At 45.0% G+C, this 1,198-nt stretch overlaps 2 protein-coding genes across 2 annotated transcripts in view; one reads left to right on the forward strand and one right to left on the reverse strand.

Moving 5' to 3' along the window:
* LOC117939041 (uncharacterized protein KIAA0930 homolog) overlaps positions 1-355 on the forward strand; it is a 10,182-nt gene extending 9,827 nt beyond the window's left edge. The window contains exon 6 of the mRNA XM_034864084.1: positions 233-355. Coding sequence (XP_034719975.1) covers positions 233-355 — 123 coding nt within the window. The remainder of the gene's footprint in view (positions 1-232) is intronic.
* Positions 356-768: 413 nt separating this feature from the next.
* Positions 769-1,198, reverse strand: part of LOC117939042 (uncharacterized protein KIAA0930 homolog) — a 1,878-nt gene continuing 1,448 nt past the window's right edge. Inside the window, exon 3 of the mRNA XM_034864085.1 lies at positions 769-830. Coding sequence (XP_034719976.1) covers positions 769-830 — 62 coding nt within the window. The remainder of the gene's footprint in view (positions 831-1,198) is intronic.

The raw sequence follows: 1,198 nt of genomic DNA on the forward strand, positions 1-1,198 counted from the left end.
GTGAACACATTGCAATTTCCCCTTGCAGGATTAATAAAGTATACATTATTATTAATAGTATACATTATATTCAACTGTTTTGGCATATATCTGAAAGGGGGATTTAATTCTTAGAAGTGTTGTTGTGTTTGATCTAAATACTTTCCCCTCTTTGCTCGTTGTGTACATATGGAGCCGTGGCTGTAATGCTGTAACGACCTTCCTTGTTAATTGGGTCTGGGGGTTTTTACAGGAAGTGTTTGCGTCTCCCAGTAAACACGCCATGGACAGCAAAGGGGAGGAGTCAAAGATGAGCTACCCCAACATCTTCTTCATGATCGACAACTTCGAGGAGGTAAGTCTCACAGCGTTGTGACATCACATGGTTCCTCCTCGACTCTACTCGCCTTCTAGGGTTTTCCACTCTAATAAATACTCCCTGGTACCTGCTAACAGGTACTTTATGTAGTACTACCTCAGTCAAGGGTCCAAGCTGCTGAGGAGAAAACCTGCAGACTGCTGATTGGTCGGAGAGAATCCTCTCTAATTGCTGCAGACTGCTGATTGGTTGGAGAGAATCCTCTCTAATCGCTGCAGAATGCTGATTGGTCGGAGAGAATCCTCACTAATCGCTGCAGACTGCTGATTGGTCGGAGAGAATCCTCTCTAATCACTGCAGACTGCTGATTGGTCGGAGAGAATCCTCTCTAATTGCTGCAGACTGCTGATTGGTCGGAGAGAATCCTCACTAATCGCTGCAGACTGCTGATTGGTCGGAGAGAATCCTCTCTAATTGCTGCAGACTGCTGATTGGTCGGAGAGAATCCTCTCTAATCGCTGCGTCATCATTGCTAGCGACAGACGGGGAGGGAGAGTTGCTAGACGGACCCTAGCTGGGTTACATCTAGATTTCTAGGCTAGGATTTTGTAGAGTCGTCGTGATTCTCCTCCTACAATTCTTCACAATCAGACCCCAAGGAAGTGCGCCAGACTTTGAAGCCAAAAATTTTACATAGTGGAATTTTTTTTTTTTAATTCTTTCAGCGTCATAATGGCTTGTTTCACTGTCAGAATTTGATCCATTCAGTGCAATCACATTGCATGCTACCAGTTGCTAAGCTAACATTACCTTGTATCTTTCGCTGCATGCTACCAGCTCCTGAGCTAACGGTACCCTGTGTCTTTAGCTGCATTCTACCAGCTCCTGAGCTAACGGTAC

Source organism: Etheostoma cragini, chromosome 23 (genome assembly GCF_013103735.1).
Source record: "Etheostoma cragini isolate CJK2018 chromosome 23, CSU_Ecrag_1.0, whole genome shotgun sequence".
NCBI classification, from domain to species: Eukaryota; Metazoa; Chordata; class Actinopteri; order Perciformes; family Percidae; genus Etheostoma; species Etheostoma cragini.